Genomic DNA, 26,207 nt, shown 5'->3' with positions numbered 1-26,207 from the left:
TTTGACTAAGAATTTAATGATATTATTTTGAAGTACATTATGGTTTCTACTTCCCAACTCAGGTTTTGAATCTTGCAAATATTTGGTTTGATTTTTGTTATATTTGTCAATTTATTTGTTAGGATTCTGATGGGACTTTATGCTTTTCTTTACACTTTTGCAATTAACCTAATACTTAACACTTATCTACTGATAAAAATTTGTTCATAAGGTGCTTTGTAGTTTCAAAATGTTACTCAATAACTGTTAACAAACTTTTGTTTTGTTTTGTTTTAAATTGTAAAGCAGAGGATGGCAAGTAGTTTATAAAACAAGCACAAATTAGTAGACATCAAACTGATGCATAGGTCAATTGCTAGTGCTTTAGTTTAACTGAGGATACAGGGAGGACTTCAGGTTATAAAAAATGCTCCAGACAGGACGTGTCAAGGTGCAAATCTCAATGTCAAGGTGCAGCTCTATTTGCTCTTGGCTTCTGTAGGTTCCATGTCTATGTCCAGGTCTGACAGCGCACAGAAGAAGAGCAGTTGAACACATTTTGTCGTTTTAACTGTAACACAGAAAAAAACTGTGTAGCTGAGACAAAGCTATAATATCTTAGAGGCATATGTTGATTTTGAAGTATTAGATAGGACTACGCAGATATTAGGAAATCTTTTTTAAAAAAAGCATTAATTAACTGTATTAAACACATGTAATTAATAGATTAATGCAAAAAAAAATAATTATACAGTAAGTCTCTCTTATTTGGACTAATATTTCCATCAAACTGTCAGATTGACATCTGAGTTCAAAATGAATAAAGATATTAAAATTTTGCTTTTCAAGATCGCCTGAACTTGAGGGGTGGAAACTAGTCTTCAGGCCAGTAATCATTATTTCATAATTTAGTAAAACGCATTGACTCTTCTGACTCAGATGTTCCACTCCTTGAGCAGGAAATGAAACAATGGTGTCCTGGTATTTCTGTCTTCCAAGGTATCAGACTGCATGCATTTATTCTTCACAATCCTACAGGGCTGTTATTGAGCCAACATTTTGAAATGGCTCAACATGACCAATGGCCATATTACATCTACATACTGGACTGTTTTGTACATTTATGCATAGCTTTGTTTTCAGGGCCATGTGAAAAAGCAGATGATCTCAGACACGCTGTGAGCAGCATAGCAAAATTTCATAGGGAAAAAAGAATTTAGGAAAAAATATTATTTCTTCTGACCAAGCATGCAGGATTCTGGCACAGTGACTAAGACAAGATGGTACTGCTTACCAGAAAGCCACTGCAGACATTTAGGTCTTTTTTCAAATGGCAGATGGACTCCCAGATAATATGCAGGAATGCCTGAGAGGGCAATACCAATGCCAATAAGGGAATTGATTGTGTCGCTGTAGAGAGGAACTATGACCAGGAAAAGGGAACATAAACAGTATATGATAGGGAAGAAGAGGTTCAGCTGTGGAGACAAAAAAATAAAAAATAAAAAAAAAATCAACAATTAATAAAAGAAACAGTAAATATTCTATTGGAAAAAAAAAATCAAGCTTTACATATTAAAATTAGACAAGTCAATAATAAAAATATAATTACTGACTATGTGACTACTATGTGCTGTCTATATCTTTTGAATGGTTACAGTCAGTACAATTATGCTACTGCATGCTTCTGAGAGCCTCTTGTTTGGTACATGCCTGTGTATCTGACCATTTGGGGGTTTTCAGACCTGTACAAGCACAGTTCCCTTCCACATTAGTACGAGACAAATCTTTGAAAGCAATACTTTAAAATTAATAATAAAGTAATGGGTAATTTTCCCTCTAAATTCAATCACAAATTTTTAATTGTAAATTTGAAATAGAACAAACTCAGCTGGGCTTTCAGTCACCATTTTGATTCTACAAAACCTAATGGATGATTTACAACCATTTTGCTGGGGTACTTAGCAATTATATCACAAATAAGGGAAATTGCAATAACTTCTTTATGGAATTCATTTTCACTAGAATATTTTTTCACTGGCTGCAGTAATAAGCTCCTCAAGAGTCCAGAAGATGGCATTTGAATACTAGCTGAAATCTGGAGAGTTTACTGGTAGAAATATTTCTTTTTCCTTATAAAAGTTAAAAATGCAGTAGGTGTTTAGCGTACTTAACTCCTTTGCTTGAACTATGTTTTTTATAATCAGGATATTGCACTTAAACAGAAAAAAAAGTTCTGGTAAAGACAGCATGGCAGGTTAGGAAGACAGAGTAACAGAGAAGAAATATTTAGAAAGGCTTGAAAAGGTGCGATGTTTGGATTTTTCATAACTTTGCTGCATCGCTGCAGGGCTGAGGTGCAGGTCATGAAACCAGGAGAGCGCAGTGAAACAGGAGCCAGCATGTAGCTTTGTGTGCCTGGGGAAAGCTTTGGGTGCCCATCCCTGCTTCCCTGGGTTCCTGGATTAAACTAGAAACAAACTGTGCGTTTTATTTTTGTGCTGGCTCCCTCTCCTGTTAGCCAGATACTTTTCTGCAGGTAGTTATTAAGCTAGCATTTCACTGCCTATGACCTATGCAGCAGGAGGACTGAATGCCTATTATTCAAGCTTTTGAACTTCTGCACGAGCAGAGTTTGGGATGTTTATGGGCTTTGGAGGGATTCTTGCTGAACTTGTAAGTTTGAGAAGAGTGTGAACTTCCCTGGAGCCCCCATCACATACTGAGGTTCTCTGTGAACAAAACCTAAAGGACCAAGAATGGGCCAAGAACCACAAATATTTATTTAGTCTATTTATACTGAAAAGTATATTTATTTACTTATTATATATATAAAGTATATATTATATATATAAAGTATATATATATTATATATAAAGTATATTTATTTAGTCTATTTATACTGATTACATTGTAATGAAAAGAAAAAAAAGAAACTGAAAATATCATTTCAACCTCACAAAGTACCAGAACAAATGTTCTTGTGCAAACTGAGATAAGTTTTGCTCCTTTATTTCTTATCTTGTATGCTAACAGGATTTCTACAGCTGAAATAAATAACCTATAACATAACAGCTAATATTACGGTTCTGGTAGTATGGGTAACATAAACGTGTGCATTAACTGGCTGTTGCAGCTTATTTCCTCTCATTTACTTACTTTAATAGGCCGTGGCCTATGTGGCTGAGTATATCGCAGATATATTAGCCCTGCAATAGACAGACCCACGAAGAGCCAGTAGTTGAAACAGTAGTAGTTAATGAGGAGGAAAACATCTTCCACGAGGAGATAAAGCAAAGTCATTAAGCCCTAGAGATAATAAAAATAAATAATTTTTAATGGGAAAATAAATACGTCATCTAAAATAAAGAGGTAGTAAAGTTGTAAAAGATCCTGTTTCAAACACATTTAGCTGTTTAGTTTCTTCGTCAGCCACATGGACAGTGGGACTGATTGCACCCTCAGCAAGATTGCCGATAACACCAAGCTGTGTGGTGATGGAGATGATTGCTAAGAAGCCTTCTGTGGGCAACAGCTTTCTTTGCTCTTCTGCTTGACTTCAGTTTGAAAACTAGCTTTTAATTTAGCTTCTTTTTTGGAGACACTCACAATGCACTCATGGATTGAAACTGTTAGAGTAAATTCTGTGGTATGCAGGTATGCTAAATATTCTGCATGGCAAGGGTAAAATGAAACCTAAAATAGTAGAAATTTAATGCCCACTTTTACAAACACAAGGAACAGAAGTATACAGTCTTCTTTTGATGCACAGAAAAAAAAAATCCACTGGGAAAAAGGGTGGTCTACTAAGGGAGTACACAGCTCATGGTACTAATGCAAATAGAATTTGACCAATAGGAGTATCCTTAATGAGACAATAACTATTAATAAATTATCTGATGTCAAACAGGACCAGTAAGATACTGTACGTAACACAAGGCAAGGGGAGATACCAAATAAAATACACGTTTAAATAAAAAACAATGAAACACACTTGAATGGTTCCACTTTCTCTGCTTGCACATATCCTTCCCCTTATTTTGATCTATTAGGTTTATGCATTACTTATTAAAATCATTTGCACTAATTCTGTGTGCTACACTCCCTCACTTTTGTGTCACAAGATTTATTTTTATAGTAAGAGGAGGGAAATGTAAATACATATATAGTCATCCAACCATATGTATTCAAATTTAAATGCTTTAGCCAAGTGTTATAACTACAGCCCTAGAAAATCATTCTACTGGAGGGTCTGAGAGATCTTCCTGTCATTTTCTTTTCCCATGGACACTCTGAATACGCACATAAAGACTTAACTCCTGTTTACATGTTACAAAGAGCCAATCTCTAAGTAGTGCTTCTGTTGTTAATTCTGACTACTTTTACAGAGTGCACATACATGTGAATCAGGCAATTCTCTTTCCACTGAAGAAAATCCACCAGACAAAGTAACACCTCCCCACCTCTACTCTCAATGAGTTTTAAAAATCTTGACCATTCGAGGATGAATTCCCCATCCACCTCAGGAGAAGGCAGCGTGGAGCAGGGAGGTGGAGGAGCGATCCCCAGGGTTGCATCCCCAGGGCTGCATCCCCAGCAAACCACGCCAGGCACCAGGCCAGGCTTTCACTTACATTAAAGAGAAGAGCAGGGACTGGTGTGAAACACTTTATGTGAATCAAGCTCAGACTGTCCGGGAGGTGTCCTTCTCTGGCTCCAACGTAAAAAAGCCTAAAAACAAACAACAAGCGCACACACACACACACACACAACGCAGACATCCGAGGAATATTTTATTGCTTTTTGACAAAGACAACATTAATTATTTCATTACTCTACTGTAAATGCTGCTTTTTTCTCCTGTGCCTTTAGTTTATCAGCTGGTGCTGATCACCAGCTGCTGGCATGAGATAACATGCCAGATCATAACAATCCTTCCAGTGTAAATGAGCAATTCACCATGTCAAAAAAAGTCACTTTTACAATGTAGTAGTAAATAATGTAGATTAATAACAAATGATTCATTTTCAATTATTTTAAATACATCTTATATTTCATACCTAGATGCTGCAATTATTGAAGAGTTTAACCCGCTGTAGCAGGACATGGCCACAGCTATAGGAATTATCCACTTAGCATAACTAAGGGTTTCACTGCCAAATGTCTGCAATGGAAAAAGAAAACAATAGTGAGGCCCATTACATTAAACATATAGACAATCCTGGGAAACCCTCATGAGAACACACCAGCCCTAATATAGTGTCATAGCCATTGCTTTTCTCTAACGCTGCAATGACTTTGAGAATTAGAAACTGAAAAAAATAATCAATATTAAAAAAATATGACAGGTAAATTAAAAAAGGGATTAAAAAATAAGCAGAGAGCAAGTTAATGAGATGAAGATGTACTGATTACAATGTACTCTGACAAATCCTGGTTTCATTAATCCATGATTTATAATTGTAATTTTGTATAAAATATTGGAAAGGTTTGAAAAAAAAAGCATTTCACTGCATATTTTTGTGTTGAAAATATTGTTTCAGTCTTACAGCACTCAAAATCACCCAGTGTACATTAGAATGATAGCAAAACAAAACAAAACAAAACAAAACCAACAGCCAAATCCTTGTTCTTAAATTGCCCAGATTTCCCATAGCTCTTTCTCTGCTTGACTTTAATGAGAGCAATGAAAGCATCTTCTATAGTGAAGTACTGTTAGGTTCAGGATTTAAAAAACATAAAATAGGATTTTAAAAGAGCAGATTTATTGGATATGAACTTCATGTGCAACTTCTAATGTATGAGAAAATAAAATAAATACAAATAAAATAAATACACAAATAAAATAAAATAAAATAAAATAAAACAAAACAAAGGAAAAATCATCATCATGGAAACATTTCAATTGTTTTGCTAAGTATGCTACCTAAGATTCTTCCACAGGGTAGAACTTACTTATATACAGTAACTTTTGTTTTTATCATTTTATTGAACTTACAACAGCCACTGCATCACTTGTGAGGAGAGCTGACATGTCGAGCACTACATAATACGCTATATTTGTCATCAAGTAAATAATAGTCACAATAGGCATGGAAATTGCAATAGAGAGAGGTAAATTCCTGCAAAAGGAAAATGGCAAAATTATTCTATGTCCTTTAAATTTAAATAGAAGATTGTTCCCAAATTCAAACATTTCTAAACATGTACCTCCATCACTTTTGTGCAATCCAATATTTTCTAATCATGAGGTTACAAAATAAAGTGCAGCCATGTGTAGAACAATTCCATAAGCAGCTTAGCTGGCTGCTTGTGGGTCTGTCACAAGTTTTAGAGAAAAAATAGTGCCTTTGTAGCTGTAAACTATAAATTATAAAGCAGTATAACAGAGCACTTAAGCAACGAGATTAATACTCTTCGGTATTTTATTGATCATAGTATTTTTTCCTGACTCATTACCTTTGCATGTCTCAAAACAAGGTGGACTATATCAGTGGGGTGGACATCCCTACACAGAGGAGCAGATGGCATTTCCAGTGCTACTGTGGACTTTTTTCATTTCTTGGTTAACATTTCATTTTTAGCAAAATTAAACATTTTGCCCATAAACAGTTAAGCTGAATTTCACATGATAAAACAGTTATAAACTTGACATAGTCTTACTGGTGGCAAAAGCAGTCCTGGAAAATAGTCTATTGGTGGCAAAAGCAGTCCTGGAAAATAAAGTAATTATTTTGTCTGACTGAGAAAAAGTGGGGGATTTTAGAAGGCTGGGTGGACCCACACTTTTCTCTGCTTTTAGCAGAGATTTAATCTCCTCCTGCTTTAAAAATTATGGCCCAAAGTGTAAGGTATAAAATATGTATGTGTAGGAAAATGATTTATTAGTGTGATACAATGGGTGAAGGATGGCAATAATCCACAAGTGAGACACACTTATTAGTACTTTTGGAAATTAGAGTTTTTGTGGAGAAAAGGGTTGGAATAACTTCCATCAGAAACAAATAGAAAGCAGCTTGTCCTGCCATTGCCTGCCTTAGCAGAACACTTTCCTGTGCTCTGAAAGCAGAACATGCATTTACCTCTCAGGATTCTGCATTTCCTCGGTGACATAATTCAGGGTGTCCCACCCCGAGTAGGAAAAGAGGGCAGAGTACAGAGCCAGCGCGATCATTCCCGGGTTTGTTGCTGAGCCCTCGAAGGGAGCTCTCAGGTTTTCTGTTTCTCCTGTACAAAGAGCAGATACCAATTGCCTATTACACATCAAAGGTTATGACCTAGAAGGACACCACACTAAATGTCTCACCTGCCCTCCCAAATTTATTTTAACGCAACCAAATGGTTTTAACCCATTCCATCCTGGTTTTGTTACTATACCTAAAAGTTGCATTTTTACTTGACAGATAGGAGAGGAATACAGACATTCAGACAGCAACTCTAACAGGGAGACAGCAGAACATGTTTTCCCATGTTTGTTATTTGGACGTCACTTGTGAAATTCTACCAGAACTCACAGCTTCCCCTGCCTGGCACCGACCCCTAGCCTACCAAAGGAGAGTGACGTGCTGAAGTGGCATTACGCCCTCTCAGCCAGGGAGAAATGGTTGGGAAACCCAATTTCAATTCCTGAATCTGTTTCACATTTCCTCCTCCCCTAATCATGCCTTTATTGTCACCAGAGGAATTGGTGACCAATGGAGTGAGAACTTCTTGGGACACCATTCTCAGTAGGATGCTCTCTCCCACAAAGCTGTTCCCTAAAATTAAGGGAAGACACAGGAAAACCTTTCCTTTCACAATTATCCTCTAGTTTAGTTCAATCAGATGAGACAACAACCTGCATAAAGCAGCAAAATAGAAGAAATGTTCATGAAACTGCATGAATCTTCACTGCAGTCCTGAAAAGAGGAAGAAAGGCCTGTCTGAATCTGCAGAGGAAAGCGAACTATCTAACATAAATGGAAGTGGGTTTAGGTATTAAGGAAGACAGAAATACACTGAAACCTCTATTAGGGAAGAAAGTAAGGCCTTTGCTATAAAATGAAGCAACTTCATCATGTGGTTAAACTAAGGAATATACTGATACCACAAAAGCAATGCAATCTTTGAAGAACAGTAAATAGCAGTCTTTCACATTCACAATAAAGTTTTCTTCTCTGGAGACCGCAAGAATAGGTGAGCCTATATGATCCACACACACTTCAGCAATGTGGCTGAAGAAAATGGTAGGAGGGAACAAAAAAAAAAGGAAAAATCCAGTAGGATTAAGAAACTCTTTCTAGAGAGCACTTACTCAAAATCAGATATATTCACAATGGTTTTTTTTTGTTTATTTTTTTAATTTTTAATTTTTAAAAAAAGGGGAGGGGGGGCATATCTGAGCATGTTAGAAGGAGTATGGCAAGGCTAAAATGTGACAATTGTTCTTTCCACTGAATCATGGCATCACAGACTGAAGCAGCTGTTGAGTTTAAAAGAGGGCATTGACCTGATCACAACTTCCTCCAGAAGTCTAGATCATTTCTCCTCCCAGTCCTTGCTGTATTTAAGTGCTTGGTTCTGTTCAGACAGAGTAAAGATGAGACCTTTACCACTATTACAAGCCCTCAGCATTTTGCACTCCTTGCAAGATGTCTTCCTCTCTGCCTTTTTCCCTCCTGACCCCAGGTAACAATGTAAAGGAACCAACCTTAGGACTACGTTCATTTATTTAGTTTTCTTTAAGCTTGTACAAATCAATGGCAACTGACATGCACCACTATGGCTAAAGAAACAAACAAACAAAACCAACCAAGCAACCAAAACCCTTCCCTTTAAGTCTGGTGTAGCTTTACAGTATAATAACTGGAGCCAAGAAAGGAGAAGGCCAGAAAATACAGGAAAACAATCACTCTTGTTAGGTTTTACAAGCTAGTTTCTGCAGAAGAAAAAGACAATTCCTAAAGCAAAGAGAGAAAAACATCTCTATTTTAACTGAATAAAGATACAATGGCTATTTAGGGATTTCATGGGAAAGGCAAATGAAAAAGAAACCTTAGTAACTAAGCAACAGAGCTGAAGTTGGAAGAGACTTCATTGTACCAGAGCCCAAACTAATAAAATCAAATCTGTTGTCATACACAAAGACCAGAAGTAGCACTGGAATAAACGTTCATTTTGCTGTTATGTAAATACAGTTCAGCCTAGTTACTGCTCATAAAAGATGGCTCATCCATCCTGTGATGCCTTACGATACCGCAGTGATTCACAGGAGCGCAGTATTACAGTTTTGTCCCCTGTTTCTAGGAATGAGCACACCCTCTCACCACTGACCAGGGGCTCATTCCTGTAGCTGAAGAAAAGAGCAAGTTCCTTCTTCCTCTGATATCTGCCATGCTGCGGTGCCCCAGGAAAAGGAGCAACACCAGTCTGCTAATTTTAACTAGCATGACACAGAGACAGTTAGACTAACTTTAACCTGTTTAACACCAAACTGACGTTAATTCAGCTTCTATCTGCTATGTAGCCTGAGCAATTCAGAACTTGGTGTGCGCTGGTTTGCCACAATAAGTAAAGAAGAAGAATTAAACCACCAGTGCTTAGTGAGCCATGAAATTCCTCTAACCTTCCTATGACAGACAACTTTTTCAGAATAAATAATACTTTGTTTGCAAGTCTTACAGAGTCTGATCTTCCTGCATGGATTTTGAAATTCATATATGGTTCATTTTTAAGAATTCAAGTAAATGAAAAACATTCTTACCTTTACCAATTTTGTAAAGGCCAACAGCTATCACCAAGATAAGAGCCATAACTTTCGCATATGTGAAAACATCTTGTACACGGGTTCCCCACTTCACATTCACACAATTAATAAATGTTAAGGAACCTGTAGAGAAATGTAATATGCAAGAGAGGAGCACAGTATGTTTGGCTATTTCAAATGCTTCAAATACAGTAAGTATTTCAAATGCTTCTTTCCAGAGAGTACCTTTCTTTCAAGAAATACAACAGAATCAAATTTCACCATTTCAGGATCACCTGGATTTATGAAGATGGATGAAATACCTGTGATGCCTACTCCATGACAATAGGTATGAAAAAAAAACACCTGATTTTGAATTTTAGGATAACTTCTGTTCCTTTTAAATAATCTTTAAACCTTTAAATTTTCTTAAAGTCAACAGAGTTGCTCACATGTAGATGTGATTTCTTTATATCCATTTTTTGCACTGAAGTTCCCCTTGCTGATTCAAGCTGTAGTTGCATACAGAGTAAGGACAATTTCTGCACCAAGGATTTTGGATGCTCTTTGCAGGACACTGAGCTGAGCTGTGTCAGTGTGCTGTCACTGTGCTCATGGACTGGGAGCTGAGCCACTCATGTTTGACCCCAGGTCTGAAGGTTATAGAACTACTTCCAGAGTTATCTCAAGCATTAATTTTGACAGAATCTAATGGAAATAATTGAGAAGTTTGGTTGCAGAGATTGGGTGGTGTCAACTTGTTTTCCTTTCCACCTCCTGCCATATTCTTCGCATTCACTTTGCTGCACAAGTTAGACCCAAAGAGCAGATAAAATACTGTGTACCATAGTGCTGCCCGCCTGCTGGTGTGCCCACCTGCTCTTCTAGCACACACACAGCATCACGGGCAGCTCATATCCCCACTGACTCCAGAACTCAGAACAGAGACAGGTGTGCATTTGATATCATGTAGGAAGCGTGGCTGCTGGAGAAGAGTAAAAAAAATGCAGCACAAGAGGTCAGGTTGCTCTCAAGCACAGATCAGCATGGGGTATTTCTTCTCCTGCAGGCTTCTTGGTCTTTCCTTCTGTTTCTTTGACCTGCCTATCATCTGCACTTCAGTTCTGAAAGAAAGAAAAAGGGGTTTGTAACTGCTTAAAATGAAAACAACTTAGAAGACTTTCTTTATAGTACGGAAATTAGCATCCAACTGCAGATGCTCATAGGACTTTTGTCTTCATTGTCACGAGCAACTCTGTATATTTGACTGGGTGTCCAGCCAGCTGTAAAGTAATGAAGCACCTAACTATTTTGGCATCGGGACCAGATTTGCCCTCACTATTCCCTATTAACATATCAACATTGTGCAATAGGGACAAAATTTTATTTTTATTCTGGTGTTAAAATCCCCAAGAGGTTATATAATAATTGTTCCTGCTCTGCGTCAGGTCTGAATATAATTTAAACTTGTCTGTAAATAAAGGACTGCTGTAAATCTTGCTTGAGTAAATGTGGCATAGACATTGAAATATGTTTTATGCTCTGCAATTAAAAAAAAAATCTCATTTCAAGAACTTAACAACATACCTCTCTTTTTAAAATACAGTAATATATACTAGTAAGTGCTAAAATTGGAGCACGTATTTCTTAAAAAGAATATAATATGTGTTGACTGAAGTTTTTAATACTGAACATTTATGTGTTATTCATGATGTTATAAAGTGCTATTTGAAACACTGCAAGGGATACATTTACTGCATACGTATGTAACACGACGTGTATTACGTGCTTCAGTGTCATTAAATTCAAGGCAGCAGGATCTCGCCATAAGATTCCCAGTAAATCATACAATGTACAGATGTAAATGTTCTCTGCACTATGTTGGTGAGGTGCCAGCTAACTCTACTGCTCCTGAGTCTTACCAATATTGTTCAAGCTAGTAATAAGCTTGCTATCTGACTCTGCATATCGCAGTCAATATAATAAACTGTAATTTTCCCAGCAATCTGGGCTGCTACCCAAAACGCTGGTTGCAGGCCTGGTCAGTGGTGAGGCAGCTAATTTTCTGTATGAGAAAGCAGCAGCTGCCAGCCACACCTGGTGCATGAGCTCATGGAAATCAGAGGTACTAGAGTATACCGTAGATGATTCACATGAAGACTACAGCAAGAATAGCTAAAAAAAAAAAAAAAAAAAAAAAAGCTTAAAGAAACATCACTTAAAGAAACATCAGTATTTGAAGACTGGTTTTCTTAAGTGACTTCATGAGAGGCATGTAGAACACTGGGAAACTAATTTTGGTCTAATAAGTAACTCTTTCCTGTGCAAGTAGATACTTTCAGCTGAAAAAGTTTTTTGTTTTTGTTTTTGTTTGGAAAAGGGTTAGTTGCCTTTTAGAGTGTGGAGTGGCCACGATGGTCTCAAGTTATATCATGGAGCCTTCTTCAGAAGTGAACTTCTTCTGTACCGTGCTGGTGAGAGTTGGGGCTACAGAGAGAACATCTTTTCAGAATTGTCAGCTAAAATTACCCATCTCTTTTGAAGCTTATGTTGTTATATAATTTAAGCCATTTTTAAAAAGATCACGCAAGGGAAGGGAAGGGAAGGGAAGGGAAGGGAAGGGAAGGGAAGGGAAGGGAAGAGAAGGGAAGGGAAGAATGACCTATCTTGACAAATACAAGTTTTATGGAAAAGAATTTGAGTACTGTCCATCTACTGGAGGATGGACTTGTAACACTTATCCCTGTGTTTAACAAAATCAACTTTGAGGAGTATGTGCTTGCTGCTCATTTTTTCCTGAGACAAAACTCATATTAGGCAGAATATTTTTTAATTTCATATGGACTTTAAGTTCTTTACTCATCTTAAATGATTTGCAAGAAATAGAGGAGAGAGGACATAGAATCTGGGCTGCAAATTAGACTCATGATTCACAGAGATATGTTTAATCAGCAGCCACAATTTCCCTCAACTTGTTGGAATTCTCCTCTTCCCTCTAATAATCTCAGACCAAATAAAATACATTTAAACAAAAGCATATGAGTTCCTCAGAATATATTCCAAAGAGGAAATTGACTTTCATGAAAGGTAAAGGAATAAAAATTCAGAAAAGTATCTCTCTCTGGGCACATACAATTATAATCCTTATTTTCTAGCAGTCATAACTTTACTTACAAATACAAGCAGCTGCAATCAACCTGACTGCATCATACGGTGGTTCACAATGAGGAAAAATTGGTTGAACAATATAGTTAGCAAATGTGATTGCTATCACTGCCTGAGTTGTTGGTTCGATAATTAGCAAAGAAGACCACAGTCTGATGAAGGCCACAAAGGCACCAAATGCTTCCAGGATGTAGGCATAGCTGGCTCCAGATTTCACAATGGATGTTCCCAATTCAGCATAACACAAAGCTCCAAACAGTGAAAACATTCCACCAAGAGCCCAGATGATTAGAGAGAGTCCATAGGAAGCACTGTACATTAAAACACCTCTGGGAGATACAAATATCCCAGAGCCAATCATGTTCCCGACAATTAAAGAGACTCCATTTAGTAATGTAATTTCTTTTTTCATCTGCATTTTATCACTTGTGTCTGCCATATCGTCCATTTCAGCTTTTCCAGTCTTGGATTTGGATTTTTTATTGCAGCATATTCGCCAGGGTGCCGGCATCTTCAACTACCATTACCTGGAAACAAGAGGAGAGGACATCTTTTGTAAAGCATGTGGCATCAAAGACATGAGTAAGATAATTACTGTACAAGGCACAAATGGTACAAAGAACAATTGTTTTGCCTGCTTTCATCTTGTAGTCCAGGAACCACATAGTAGTGGATCTTCTTACCTTTCACCCTTGCGTACATTTTTAATGGACGAAAGAGAGGTCACTGTCCTTGGTCACAGACCCTGTAACTTTCCTTTCTTCATTTCACATTCCTGAAATTGAACTCTGAGTTCACCTTTGTCACCTGTCTTGACTTGTAGGTCTACATGATGCTACTGAAGTAATCTTAGGGAAGAAAGAGACACTCTTCCCCTGGAACCATGCTCTAATAGAACTGAAGTGTTCCACACAGGGGGACACTACCTCTCCCTAAATTATGCTGATATCCCAGGAAGAACTTTGTTTCATAATTCATATATATTTTAATCAAATCATATACATCTGAAAATTATCTACTGAAGAACACAGGAAAAAGAAAAAGAAAAGCTCCAGCTTCAGGTGGTTAATGTTAATATGAGGATGAGGAAAAGAGCTTTAGCTGTTTGTTCCAAGAGATGAGGTTACAGCTGCAGTGAATAATGCATCTTGTTTAGTTATTAACCTCACTTGACTTCTGGGCGAAAGCCACTCACATGCACAGGGATTGAATTTTGAACACCCTGTTCCTGGAACACTTTCATACAAGGGAGCCCAATATAACATGTTTGTGAGAGCTTCCAGCACCACTGCTCCCAGGGCAAGATCCAAATACAGCAGGAGCTGGGGAAAACTACCCAACTGTGTAGCTGCAGAGATAAATCAGCCTCATGCACACATCACACCCCTCAGGGGCTGTGGTGGTGAGGGATGGGGTGGGGAAGGGAAATGTAGCTGCCTGGATGGCAGTGATTGTCCCTTGACTACACCCATTCTTGGGTCAGGCTTACTCATACCAATGCTTGCCTAGAACAATGACTTTTTTTTGGTGCCTGTCTCAAGAGAAATTAATTTCTCCCTCCTTTCCTCTCCCTCACTCCGAAGCACTTCCAAAGAAAACTTCCTCAAAATCCTAGGAGAGAAAGCAAAGCTGTGTGTGTAGTGCAGAACAAAACTCTTCACATGACACTGGCTGAAAACATTTGATTGCAAATATGTTGTTAAAATGTGGATCAATACCCATTAAATAAAATAATCCTAAACCTCCTGAAAAATTTGCTTTCCTTTGTAACATATGTCTGTTTTAGCAGCCCTGAATAATTTATATTGATGTATTCCTTTATAGCTTTTTTTTGGGGTGCAACTCCTTTGCCCCATCCCTGGAGGTGTTCAAGACCAGGTAGGATGAGGCCCTGGGCAACCTGCTCTAGTGGGTGGCATCCCTGACCTTGATTGTCACCACATTTGAATATTTATCTGGATATATATCTGATATATATTTGAATATATCTTTGAGGTCCCTTCCAACCCAAGCCATTCTGTGATTCTATGAACTCAGTCTCCCAGTTGATCAAATAACTAATGAGGCCTGATGAGGATTAAAGATTAAAAGATGTCAAACTCTCTTTAAAGATTAAATGCTTGCCTCATCCCAAATGTAATTCTCTAACTGCAGAAGCACTGGGGGAACAATGAAGTAAAATTAAATATTAATTTTTGCCATAGGTGTTCAAGCGTGACAGCTGAGTCTTCCACCCTGTGCTGACCTTTTCTTCACACACAGGTGACTCCTTTGACTTTTCAATTAGTCCCTCGAAGAATAAAAAACATCACCTTGGTCTGGGGGAGAATTTTCAGACATCAAATACACCAGTCATGTGTCTCCCTTAAAATTCCTAGTGAGCATACCCTGTTTCTTACCTCTGACACAGATTTTCTGATGGTGGGGAAAAAAAAAAAAAAAGAGGGAAAATGAAGGAGAGGAGAGGAAAGATGAAAGGAGAGGAGAGGTAATATTTCCAGAAGCTCCTGTCTCTGTTTCTGTTCTCCATGGCTACACAAGATGTTGGCAGGAGCCCTGTCCTGTGACTGCAGCTGTCTGGACAGCCCATCAGGACAGCAACACACTGGAACTTCAGGCAGTGTTTGGTTTAACTCTCAAAATCCACTATTTGGCAGCAGACTTGGTATAAAATAACCTTGTGCTTTTTCTGCCTGATCTGGGCTTTATATATACATTTTTTTACTGGGTCATTCACAGCTCTGGGTCAGAGCCAAAATGCACAAGTGTGGGCACAGCTCAAAGGGAGTCAGAATTTAAAATGCAGCTGCTCCTGAGATGATCTGAACGTGGAGCTATGCAAGTAGAGTGATCAAACCAGTGGCTATCTGTTTTCCTGAAATGAAGCCTCATTAATAATTGAGATAAAGTTGTTTGCCTGTAAAGTAAGACACATAATGCAATTGATAGGTTGTCAGTAGCACAGGTAACTTGTGTGCATGATATCAAACCTGAACTTTGATGCTTAGTTAAAGATTAAATTATTTTTTTTCAGTAACAATGTTCTGCATATTTTTCTTCTCTTGTGTTAGCAAAAGATTATTTCAGATCTCTAAAAATGTGTAACCAGAGCTGCGTAGGGAAATATTTCTTTCATAAATAAGTGACCTTGGATAAAAACATTTTGAAAGAAAAAAATTGGAACAAGAAACAGTTCAAACTTCTGTACTTTGAGAAATGCCACATTAGCAAAACTTTTAACCAGACACTGAGTTAAGTTCACAAATAGCAACAGCTATTATCAAAGGATAAGAGATTCAGTTTCCATAACAAAGAGGTGTGACTTTACTGTGCTTGAGTTCCCCAATTTTTGTCAGCTGAAAATCTGCAAGAAAGTAGCTCCCTAAGGACAAAGCCTTTTGGGGAGCCTTGCTCCCTCCCTGCTCCAAGTCACAGTATTCCCACTAGCTTTGACAGGGCACTGGTCTCATTCAGTGGGGTCATGATATTGAAGTTTTCCCCTCTTTCTTTAGGACTACGTCTTCCTTTAACAACCAAGGTTTTACTTAGGACTCATAGTAGTTCCCAGCAAAGTCTTCAAAATATTAAGAAAATTAGGAACTAGTTTCCTGTACAAATCTTCCTGTATAATAGCAAAAGAATTATGACACTTCTGTCAGAAGTGCAAAGAATTTACTGCTGTTACAATCCAGAGAATGAGAAAAGCATTTGAAGGGGTGCCATGGTCTATTGCCATGGTCTAATCCTCTCCCGTATTTATAGCTTCTATTATTTTATTCCTACCAACCCTGACCCACAGTGTTGTCTTCTGCCCTGCCATACTATCATTAATGTCACTTCACCTTCATGTGTCATGTACTCTTCATCCTGTTGTCTCCCCCTCTTGGGACCATCATTACTGCTTCTGCCTTGAACTGCTGAGCAGAAAAGCTTACATTAAGGCTCATTGGTCAAACACGGTTCTGTTCACTGTCACTTAGGCATCCCTGTAGGTGATATTTCAAGGCACAAGTTAAGCCAGTACTAGCTAATGTCTGGGAGGGCTTTCATGATGGGGATACCCATCACAGCTGTAACAAGTTGTCTTCTTTAGATGGGGTGGCCATATTCAGTTGTAAAAACCTTCATTATAATAGACAATAAATCCTTACAGTTAATCCTTTAGCAGACAGGAAATCAGAATGGCTTCCTAAGAGTACCATCCTGAGATTTAATTTATGCAGTAATTAAAAAAGGGAGGTTCTTTCCATTCTGACATTCCTCTTTAACATGGCTGAAAGTGCAAAGACTAACTTTATTGCAATAAGAAAACTTTATGACATCAAACATATATGTACAGGTATTTCAGTCACTCTTGTGTTTGACATCTGAAACGCAGGACATAAAATCTTCATGGCACGAAGGGAAGTCCCTGCTCTGTGGGCCCCCATGGACTGTGGAAATCAGAGGCTTAGACAGGTATGAACATGCTGATGTGCCTCAGAGGCTTCAGCAGGCAAGTGAAACAGCTGCAAACACTTGCCTCTGCCTTGTGCTAGCAAATGATCTCCACCACAGAACTCCAAAAACCTGTTTGAATGCAGGTCCCGTTCTTTCTTAGGGGCAAATTGAAGAAAATTTTACCCTTGGAGAAAAAGCAAAAAGCCTTGAGCATAGATAGGCATGATGGTCCTGAATTGTTTGCAATCTCTTGTTTACCTCCCAGCTGTACTGTACAGAATCACAGAAGGGTTAAGGTTGGCAGGGGCCTCTGGAGGCCACTTGGTCCAACCCCCCTGCTCAAGTGGGGCTACCCAGAGCTGCTTGCCCAGGACCATGTCCGAGAGCAACTGTCAGCTGGGAAGTTAAGAAAAATGATATCATAAAGGGGTAATTCTCAACAGCTTTTTTTTTCTTTTTTTTTCTTTTTTTTTTTTTTTCCTTTTTTTTCTCTTCTTTTTTTTCCCCTCAAGTCACCACCAGAAGTCTTGTAAAAGTGAAGAAAGAAGGGACAGCTAACTAATAGCTGAGAACCAAAGCTGAACTAAAGCCAATTCTTCCATAAATTAGCTCAGGACTGGTTTGGCAGGGTAAGATTTTCTCAAACACTTCCCCATCCTTCAGGGATCTACAGCCTAATGAACGAATGCCTCCTTCTTGAGGGGTAATTAACCTTTGCCAAATGATTAAGCAAGGCTTGGTCAGAGGTTATGGAAATGTGACGTCTAAAGGACTGCTCACAGAGACTTCCTGAGAGACTGAGCTGCTTCTGTTCATTATGCTGCTTTGAAATTCCCGGCTTTTAGTTCAAGAAATACTAGTAGATAGCTTAGAGGATCTCTTTCGAAGGCCAACATAGTTCCCCTTAACAGATTCCCTTACAAAAGGAGGGGATTTAGAAGGTCATATCCTATCAGTGATGCTGGAAACATGCCAGGCATCAAATTTACTACTTAATGTTATTTCAAATAACTTCATGGTCTATTAATTACTTGATTATCTAATGCCATGTAATTTTTCAATAATGAAAGTCTTTTATACTATCAATAAACATAGCAAACTCAAGCCAGGCAATAAAACTGGAAATTTTTTTTTTACCAGTTTCAGTTAGATAATGAATGACGTTGAAGATATCTAAAAACAAAATCTAGAATATTTTAAATATGTCTGCATTATAAGCCCATATATGTGTAGAAAGACATTTAAAAAAAATCGTGAGAAGTCCCAGTGTCTTCTTCAAGTACACTCTGGCTATTTTTTTCCTGTATGTAGTAGAATGATCAAAAATGAAGAAAACAAAACAAAACAACATAAAAAATACAAAATATATTATAAAAATAACCAATCAAATAAACAAACAAACAAAAAAACCCACAACATATGCCTTTATATTAATAGCTTCCATGGAATGAAATCAGATGAGCCTAAATTTTCATCATGACCAAAAATGTGTGGATCAAACTTTAAAACACTGTTCCTAGGCATGAACTTCAGCAAATCTTAAAGGGAGTATTCATGATAAATAATACTGTCGAACATTTTCCAGAGTGAGAGAAGATGAAGCAAACAAAACAACATTATGCATTACAAAGTAACAGCATGAAATAAAACAGCAATAGAAAAAATAATCCACTTTGATCTCCTCTGAAGAAAATATCCCACTCAGTAGGAAACGATCAGCTTTCCTTTTGGTTTTTAAATTTTATGTTTATAAAAATATTTGATGAATTAATGCTTCAATTGCTCCAGCCACATTAGTGTACTCAGAGGCTGATTTTCCCAGATGAGGAACCTGCTCCACCCCCAGTACTCCACTCCCACCCCAAAGCAAGGCATGGAGGATATTTGAGAGAGAAGCTACTCTAGTCCAAATCTAAGAGAGAGGTGAAAAGAGAAAGCGGCATCTTACACGTTTGCTTCCTTCAGCAGAGAGGCTACTGTAATTGAATAGGGACTGCCTACCGCTGCTCTACATAAGCACACATCTGTTTCACCAGGACAGCGTAGTTATTCCTAGTATGAATAGCCTCTTCTCTCACTCTCAGTTTAGCCTTGAGCTGCTATTTTTATTACAGTATTACATGAACACTAAAATCAATGAGAGCTTTCAAGAAAGAAGATCCCAGACTCTCCTGGAACGTGGTTTCTCCAAACAACCTCAACTGAGGTCATTAGCAGGCAGAAGACAGTTTGCAGATCAGCTGCTCTCTATTCCTTAGAAAGTTGTGACAGAAATAAGACAACAAGGAAAGTGAAAAACCAACCAACCAACCCAAATAAAAACAAAACCCCTTCATCCACGTGCCACTGAAGACAAGAACAACAGTTTGCCAGACATTAGCAGTAAGTGAATGCAGTCTAATTCCCTCCTGTTAAGTCTGAAAGGCACGATGAGACTTGTTTCTAACACCGTGCACAAAGAATACATTTATTCTTGTTGGATGAGTTGGCAAAATAGAAGGATATTCAGAGGAGCTAATTGAAAAACCTAGGTATTACTTCATTTCAAAAAACTTAATGTTTACCAGTGCAATTTTTGTTATATTTTCTTTAATTCTATTCATTATTAAATTATTTAATACCTCCATTACTTTTCTTAACCATAAAGTTATGTATCTGTGGACTTTCTGTAAAATTTCTGTAATAATTTCTGACAATATGCATGATACACAAAACATGCTGATCTGGTGTAAAGATCTTATTTAAATTAAATAAGCTTTTAAAAAAGATAAAAAAATAAGTAAAGACAGAAACAACTTACCCAATATATTCACCTTTGTCTTCTGAAACAATATATTGCCCTCCCTTTGAAGTACTTTTGGAAAAAAGGAGCCAGTACGATATGCAGCTCAGTATCTACCGAAATAAGTAAAACCTCAGAAAATAAAGTCTTCTGGGCAGATCATATAGTTAATGAATGCAAGAACACTAACCTGGAATTTTTGTTTTCCATGAACAACTAGACCAATAGTAAGGCATGGATTTGTATTCGTGTGTCAAAGGGCATTTGGAAGGAGCTGATCCGGCAGATCAAGAGTCTTCAGTTGCTGGACTGAGTTGAAGCACCAAATAACAGGACTTAATCAGAATGGGCTACTAATCCAGAGAGAAAAGTGAACTAATTGAATTCAAACACAGATATCCCTCCAGTCGGCCTCGGTAATCCGACTGGAAAACGAGCAGGAGGGCTGCATCGTGTTGCACGTTCCATTCTGTAACCCACAGTGACACAAAGGAAAAATACTAACAACCCAAACCTTGCTATCCTAGGTCAGTGCTCCTCCTATTTCTTCCTTTTAAAGTAACATCTTGTAAAAACATGCTTTCTGAGACAGACTGAGAGAGGCCTGCAGTTAATGTTTACATGGAAATGGCTGATTTTTTTATTTTTTTTTAAACACTATTAAACGCAGGTACATGATAAGTATTTTGACTAAACAGCCTCTAAGTTATTTTATTTTTATCTATGAAGAAGTTATTTATCCCTGAAATCTCTCTCAGCCTGCATGGAAAGACTGCACAACTTCAGCTGCCTGCAAGCTTGTGGTTATGTACATTATAATATATCAAAACACATTTTGGCAACAGAACTGTTTTGCAGGCATGTTATTCTCTGCTGGGAGAGACGAGAGGCCAAGTGCCACATTCTTTAACCAGAGCCCCTGTCATCTGAAATTTTTTTGGCTCCCATCTGGGCAATGTTAAGAGACTATAGCCTAAAAAGCAGGTCTGCAATCCCATTTTCAAAAATGCATAGTTACTTTCACTCTGAAATTTGAACTTGAATTTGTCATGTTTCTCAGTTTGGGCACTGGACTGGTTTGTGTGTGCTGTGCTGAGGACCTCTGTCATCAGGCATTTGCCCCCTCTTAGAGCTGGCGAGCACCTTTACATTGTTCATATACCCACCCCTTGATCCAGCTTCAGTCCACTGCTTTAGTTCAGTAGAGGCTGCATGTTGGAACATGAAACAAAATGTCTTCTTCATTAATGCTTCCCGTATTATTATTGGCCTGACCCTAATGGTTATGTCGTATTTGAGATTTCACACAAATTTAGAGTAACAACACACAGATCAGCATTGAGCAATCACTAAGCATGCAACCTGCATGAAAAACATTTCTTTCTTGAACATTTCCTCTGTGAACACAAATTCTAGGTCCTTTGCTAAGGAGGGTTACCCTTACCTTGCATTTTAAGTAAGTGATAGATAACATAAAGGAAGTCTCAGTCACTTCTTTATAACATTTTTCTTACTAATTTTTACAGCCAAGCAGACTATGACGAGTCCTTCAGCACTGAGGATTCCCCTCATTCCAATTTACTGCACATAGCAATTCTTCTCTGTGTTGTAGCTACGCATATACCCAGTTGCTTGTGGAGCAGCAAAGGGAAGTATACTTGCCTGAAAAGGCTGTAACATCCTCTGGTTTCTTGCTTACACTTCTATTTCTGCTCAGGAAGGCTTTCTGGTTTCTTGCTTACACTTCTATTTCTGCTCAGGAAGGCTTTTTATACTCTGCACTGCAAGCAAGAGCACTCCAGCTATTTCTAGAGCCCTCTTCATTCATACCACTGCCCTGACGCGGCTAACAGTACAGCCAAGCCACTGCCAACTCCTCTTCTTCCTCCTATTTCCTACCTCTGTCCCCTTCCTCCTATTCCCACCAAGCACATTGGTGTTTCAGGCAGCATAGATCCCCACAGCCCTTGTCTACAACAGATGCACTTACAGTTAACCCCAATTGAAAAGATGATGCTGAATGTCCTCTGCCATTAGCTGCAATTAACAAAGCAACATCTGGCCAATATTTGTGTTGACTTGGTAAAACCAGATCTTTATATAACGTTCATACAGGACAGAGAATAGCGCCCAGAGCTCTGCCAACCATGTTACCTCAAGGCATGGGAGCAGAACATGAAGATCAGCAAGGAACACGAGGATCAGCAAACTCTGTGGCTGGTAAGAATCAGATCATAGAATCACAGGATGGCCCAGCTTGGAAGGGACCCTAAAGATATCCAACTCCCACCCCCCTGCCATAGGCAGGGATGCCACTCACTAGATCAGGTTGCTCAAGGCCCCATCTGGCCTGGCCTTGAACACTTCCAGGGATGGGGCATCCACAGCTTCTCTGGGCAGCCTGCTCCAGTGCCTCACCAACCTCACAGTAAAGAATTTCCTTCTATTGTCTAGTCTAAATCTCCCCTCTTTTAGTTTAAGACCATTCCCTCTTGTCATATCATTATCTACTTGAGTAATAGTCCTTCTCCCATCTTTTTTATAAGACTCCTTAAAGTATGGAAAGGTCACAGTGAGGTCTCCCCAGAGCCTTCTCTTCTTTAGGATGAACATCCCCAGCTCTCTCACCGTTTCTTTGTACGAGAGGTGCTCCCGCCCCTTGATTATCTTTGTGGCCCTCATCTAGAGCCATTCTAACAGATTCTTCTTGTGCTGGGGGCCCCAGACCTGGACGCAGCACTCCAAGTGGCATCTCACAAGGGCAGAGCAGAGGGGGAAAATCACCTCCCTCCACCTGCTGGCCACCCCTCTGTTGATGCAGTCCCAGATGCAGTTGGCCTTCTAGACTACAAGCACACACTGCTGGCTCATGTCAAGCTTTTTGTCCACCAGAACCCCAAGTCCTCCTCTGCAGGGATGCTCTTCTCCCAGTCTGTACTCATGTCTGGGATTGCTCTGACCAAGGTGTAGCACCCTGCACTTGGACTTGTTGAACCTCATTAGGTTCATGTGGGCCCACTTCTCAAGCTTGTCCAGGTCCCTTTGGCACCCCTTCCTTCTGTTGTATCAACTGCCCCACTCAGCTTGGTGTTTCTTTTTTTTCTTTTTAAGCACATCTTGAAGACCAGACAGATTCTAGGTGCTGTGAATGAAGACAAGTATAGTAAAGATGGTAAAAAATAACCAGAAAGGACATTAGGAAATGGTTTTAATCGAGAAGGTAATCAGGCACTGGAACAAGCTCCCCAGGGCAGTGGTCACAGCTTGGAGGCTGCCGGAGTTCAAGAGGCACTTGGACAATGGTCTCAGACACATGGTCTGATATTTGTGTGGTCCTGTGTGGAGCCGGGAGTTGGACTTGATGACATTTCTGGGTCTCTTCCATTTCAGGATATTCTATGATTCTAATAACACAAGGTGTTCATTAGAATGAAAACTGAAGATGATCGCAGATAGTTGAAGCAGTTACAATAGTAAAGGGCTAAGTGCTAAAATGGTATATAATAGCTAGGTGCTAAAATGGTATATAAAATATAATGGTAAGAAGTACAAAATAATTTGTCCTATGTTTCCTTGTTTTCCAATGTACATACAAAAAGGCTGTCCAAGAGCTATTACAACTCAGAGGAAAGCTCTGATTGTCAGCAAGAGTAGTGTTCTGAAACACTGTCAGCATTCCTCCTTGGGAATGAGAAAGCTGACAATTCTCTTAGGAATTGCTAATGAAGAGGTAAGGAGTACCCAGAATACTGTTGTCTAATGGCAGAGCATGTGTGTGTGTAACTAAATACATCAGCTAGCTTTTCAAACAGCAGTCTTCTTGAGTGCTTGCAACCATTTTACACACAGACCAGGGTCCCACTGAGCATGACTGTAGCAAATGCACCAGACTTGGCCTTCCTGATGAAGCTGTGCATCAACTGCATGACCGTGCCTGACTCCTGGGCCAGCCCTGTACATGCTGCCGCAGTCAAAATCAGTGCTGTGTTCCAGCTGCACAGAAACTCTGTTCCTCTTTCATACCACGGGAATTAAGCAACAGAATCGTGAGAGGCAAACTTTGAGTAATTAACTTTCATGTCTAATTGTCACTTCCATACACCCTTCAAACATACATCCTGCATGGCTCAGGCACACAGACTTCATCTCCCGTTCCCCACGCCTACCCCAAAGCTTTCTCCTTACCACCCTTCTATATCCCTCTAGTGCAGAGTGCAGCTGCCCCCTCCTCCACCTCACTCTTGAAATCTGCACATGCTTAACAAGTTGGAGAAGGCCGGTTGATGGATCCTACTTCCTCAGGGAGGAGGGCTCATGGTCCAAGGAAAGAGGAGGGAGATGGAAAACAGCTCAATAAGTGGCCTCAGGGCTTCTTTGGAGTGCTGAGCTTTGGCCAGAACAACACTCACAAATCTATAGCTGCACATATATTTAGGATTGGGGGTAGAAAATTACTTTTTCTGCAGCTGTGCCACCTCCAGGTGATTGCACATGAAGAGGGGCAGCCCACAGTGATTACAGGAGCATGACAGCCCCATTCCTGAATCTGACACTGTAGGCCAGACCTGTCATTATTATTATTATTAACTGACTCCAACCATATTCCCTACTGACAGGCACGGGGCAGAAGCAGAAAGAGACCTCAGAAAGCAGCAGGACACTCTTTTCACTAAGCTGTGTGTCCTACCAGTGGGTCCTCATCTTCCATATCTAACATTTCCTCTGTATTATGAAGATTGGACGGAAGGCAACTAACGCAGTTGGTTGGCAGTACCTGGAATGGCTTTAGGATCTGTCCCATCCGTTCTCCAGGGCTCCATCCATACACAGGATCCCTGGGAATCAGCAGCCCACCAGGTGCTGACTGAAAAGCTGCAGCAGGCATGCCGGAGAGCTGCAGAGCATGTCAGAGGTGAGTAAGTACATAGGTGCAGCAGCAGTACCAAGAAGAAGCAAGAGCACAAATCACAAATTTGGAACAGAGCCTGCCAGCTTGCACAGAGACAGTTGCTGTCTTTTTTTTTTTTTTTTAATATTATTTTTAAATAAGTCCTGCTGACATTATCATGTACTGTGCAGTGTGGAGGGCTAGGAAACAGCATCTCTCATACGCTCGAGTTTTGCAGGGGCAAAGCATTGTGGCACTGATCCAAGCCTGAGGTTGCAATCATTTGCAGGAGGCAGTCATACAGTTTTTATGGGGGAGGGAGAAATGGGAAGGAGGTACAGACCCTGACCCCTCCAGCTGTGTAGATGTGTGAGACATCAGTAGCTATATGGCAGGACAATGAGTGCTCTGGCTTATTTTTGGCATAACAGAACTGCCTTTATTTTCTTACAAATAATTTAAAGTAACAAATTGTGCTAGTAGTAGAATCTGCATGAGTTGCAAAATGTACCAGCTTGTAAAAAAGGTACTGACAAAAAAGCTTCTGTTTTTCTAGTTACTAAAACTGCAATTCAGGAAAACTCTTAATACTTATCAGATTTTAGATTTTTCTAAGCAGCAGGATTTTGCTACCTTGCATGATACAAATCTTTCTTTGGGCACTAGTAATAATGAGAAAATATGGCTGAGAGTGTGGTGTGCAATGAAACGAGGAGGTCTGGCACCAAATTCCAACTGGCAAGGCTGGTAGCATTCCTCAGAGCCTGTTCTTGTTAGACATCATCAGGTCAGCTCTACAAAAAAGCACACCCATTCACTGCACTATTGACCTGTTCTCTGCTATCTAGCTAGAATTTTATAGTCTTCAGAAGGAAGCATGATAAAATGTGAACTCCCAGTTTATGCCAAAAACTTACTTAAAAAATTGCAAAGCCTCTTTTCCATCCAGTAATTTATACATCACACTCTTGTGATTAACTTCACAAAGTAAGCTAAGATAAATATTGAAAAAAAAAAAACTAAGTTAATGGCAGCCAATAATGTTGAAAACACTGAGGCTTGAATCATACTGAAATGGAGCAGACCTCAAACCTCCATCAGTTTACAGACAGCCGTCATTCAGGACTTCTCATTTATCTGTTCTTTTTTTATGATGCAGTAGAGGTAGATTTCAGCTTTATTGCACCAGAAGCTTGGATTTTCCCAGATTTTATAGTAGTGACAGTATT

The 26,207-nt window shown here is 39.1% G+C and overlaps 1 protein-coding gene across 3 annotated transcripts; it reads right to left on the bottom strand.

Moving 5' to 3' along the window:
• On the bottom strand, window positions 1–20,604 carry LOC118162457 (Y+L amino acid transporter 2-like). 3 transcript variants are annotated; one of them, XM_035318590.1, is made up of 11 exons: window positions 20,281–20,604; window positions 20,109–20,203; window positions 12,878–13,395; window positions 9,722–9,847; window positions 7,062–7,206; window positions 5,978–6,101; window positions 5,040–5,143; window positions 4,614–4,710; window positions 3,139–3,288; window positions 1,274–1,457; window positions 1–550 (listed from the first exon to the last, which is right to left on the bottom strand). In XM_035318590.1, the coding sequence occupies exons 3-11, from the start codon at window positions 13,377–13,379 to the stop codon at window positions 459–461; spliced, it is 1,524 nt and encodes a 507-aa protein (XP_035174481.1). In that variant the 5' UTR covers window positions 13,380–13,395; window positions 20,109–20,203; window positions 20,281–20,604; the 3' UTR covers window positions 1–458. The 3 variants fall into 3 exon arrangements, with proteins under 3 accessions (XP_035174481.1, XP_035174483.1, XP_035174484.1); XM_035318592.1 differs by lacking the exon at window positions 20,109–20,203; XM_035318593.1 differs by lacking the exons at window positions 20,109–20,203; window positions 20,281–20,604 and adding an exon at window positions 19,257–19,466.
• Between the last annotated feature and the right edge of the window lie 5,603 nt (window positions 20,605–26,207).

The sequence above is a fragment of the Oxyura jamaicensis genome, chromosome 2 (assembly GCF_011077185.1).
Source record: "Oxyura jamaicensis isolate SHBP4307 breed ruddy duck chromosome 2, BPBGC_Ojam_1.0, whole genome shotgun sequence".
NCBI lineage: Eukaryota > Metazoa > Chordata > Aves > Anseriformes > Anatidae > Oxyura > Oxyura jamaicensis.
This window is presented reverse-complemented; position numbering and strand designations above follow the sequence as displayed.

What these genes read in the sequence shown, in the direction of transcription:
- LOC118162457 (XM_035318590.1), bottom strand. Translation starts at nt 13,379, where the DNA reads ATGCCGGCACCCTGGCGAATATGCTGCAATAAAAAATCCAAATCCAAG. An exon ending in TCAATAATTGCAGCATCTAG is followed by an intron (nt 4,711 to 5,039) that starts GTATGAAATATA and finishes GTTTGTTTTTAG; the next exon opens with GCTTTTTTACGTTGGAGCCA. An exon ending in ATAGGCCACGGCCTATTAAA is followed by an intron (nt 1,458 to 3,138) that starts GTAAGTAAATGA and finishes TTGTCTCCACAG; the next exon opens with CTGAACCTCTTCTTCCCTAT.